The 2,060-nt window shown below is 26.9% G+C and overlaps 1 protein-coding gene across 1 annotated transcript; it reads right to left on the bottom strand.

Moving 5' to 3' along the window:
- Window positions 1-581: 581 nt before the first annotated feature.
- LOC133824990 (uncharacterized) lies at window positions 582-1,734 on the bottom strand. The gene is made up of 4 exons (XM_062257996.1): window positions 1,712-1,734; window positions 1,233-1,362; window positions 964-1,122; window positions 582-659 (listed from the first exon to the last, which is right to left on the bottom strand). Exons 1-4 carry the CDS (start codon window positions 1,732-1,734, stop codon window positions 582-584), a joined length of 390 nt encoding a protein of 129 aa, XP_062113980.1.
- Window positions 1,735-2,060: the final 326 nt, after the last annotated feature.

Raw genomic sequence — 2,060 nt, 5'->3', positions numbered from 1 at the left:
AGGTAAAGAATATCAATAGTTATTGGTTATGATGTAATCTTATCAATAAATGTTCATTTATTGATAATAGAAAATTTGAAAAGTTGTATTGTTTTGTAGTTTATGGAAAAAATAAAATTAATTAAGTTAACATTTTTTTGGGAAAAAATGAAGAGTTGTATTGATTCATTTTACCTATAATCAAAATAGTTTGGCATAAATCAAAGTTGTTTTTTTTTTTTAAAATTTGTATTTTATAATGTAATACGGAAATATTTATTTCTTATTTTTGTTTTGATGTTCTATTATTGTTAGAAAAACCAATAGTCATCCATTATTTTAGGATACATAAAAAATCATTAATTAGTTGTGATTTCCAATATAAGATTTAAATAATAAAATCTCAAATTTGAAATAATAATTTCGAAATTAAAATTTAATACATTAAAGAAATTTAAAAAATATATTTCAATTAGTTCATTGGAAATTACATATACTTGCACCAAATGATATTTAAAATGCTACATTGGAAATTAAACAAACTTATTTCAATCAACAATATAAAAATACAAAAGTAAACCAAATTAATACTCCACATCTCCCTATTTATTGATTACATTGCTACTATCAATGATATCTTGATTATGGTCTTCAGATATTTGAGATGCTTCACATAGTTGCTGTACAAAACAATAAATAAATAAAATTAGATAAACATATACCAACCAGATAATATTTCATACTGTAAAATTATGAAATTAATTAAGATATACTAACCAGACGACGACGAAGTTGATGGATAATATTATTTGAACCATTTAACCTATCTCTAGATTCAAGGATCTTTGTAACCAAAATATTTTGCGAACCAACAACCATTGTGAGCAAAGCATTTACTTTTGCCACCCCAACTTGTAAAAAATAAACTAATATAAAATTTAAAAAATAATTAAAATAATAATAATAATAAAAAATAATACATACACATTGTACATGGTCTGGAATTTGAAGGTTCCCTTTGTTTACATCTGATGGTATATTAATGGTCATTGCATCACCATCTTCATCAGGTATGACAAAACTCCATGGTGGGATAGGAACATCACGGTCTACCTCATCTACACATACATGGTTTTCGTATTCCTAATTTTTAAATAGAAAAAATATTTTTGAAAAATATAATCGAAGTGTTCTAACATAAACATAAAATGAGATCTCAATCATAGACACATATATAGATATAAATATATTACCTTACAAAAAGAACAATAAGGCTCACTATGAAGACAACGTCGAGTTCTACTTTCGAACATTGAAGAGGACGACTCCAAACTTTTCATAGGAGATCTATACCGACGAGCGCGATCTAAAAGCAATTTTGACCTGATTCGATTAGGAGACAATGAGTTATCATAAAAAATTTGTCTCTTCTTTCCAACCCTTCCTTCTAAATCCTTAGATCTACTTCTTTTATTCTTCATCCCCTTCCCCTCTACTCCCATTCGTTTTCTCTCTCCCCCTCTATTTTTTCCCCACACTTTTTTTTTTCTTCTTTCTCTCCTTCACATGCTCACAAAATCATGGTGCAATTCTGATTATTTTATGTTTATTTTTTTACTTTGAATGAAGAAGAAGAAGAAGAATAGAGAGTTTAAGAAATGAGTGTGCATTTATTATGAAACCATAATTTTTAAAATTTTAAATTAATTCAAAACTTGAAAAGAGAGCTTACCTCTTATTGGTTGGAATCACCATTCCTAATGACAAAAAAAAAAAATCCAATTTCGAAATTAATGCAAAAAATAAAAAAGAATCTATGCCAAAAAAAAAGAATCTTTACTTGTTGGTAACTTGATGTACCAAGTCACCTACATGCCATGTCAATATATTTGCACATTTATCTAGGTACTCATGTGTGGGTAATACCCATTGAGAACTTTTCTATATATATATGTATACAAGACCAGGTGATTCCCTTCTGTCATTTATATATCTGTATATCATATAAATTTTGAATTGATTTATTTGCAAACTGGTCTTCTAAGAATCATGAGCCCATCCATTTTTCGTTTATTTCTTTT

Source organism: Humulus lupulus, chromosome 3, assembly GCF_963169125.1.
Source record: "Humulus lupulus chromosome 3, drHumLupu1.1, whole genome shotgun sequence".
Taxonomy (NCBI): domain Eukaryota; kingdom Viridiplantae; phylum Streptophyta; class Magnoliopsida; order Rosales; family Cannabaceae; genus Humulus; species Humulus lupulus.
Note: the sequence above shows the minus strand (reverse complement) of the source record. Positions and strands in the feature narration are given on the sequence as shown.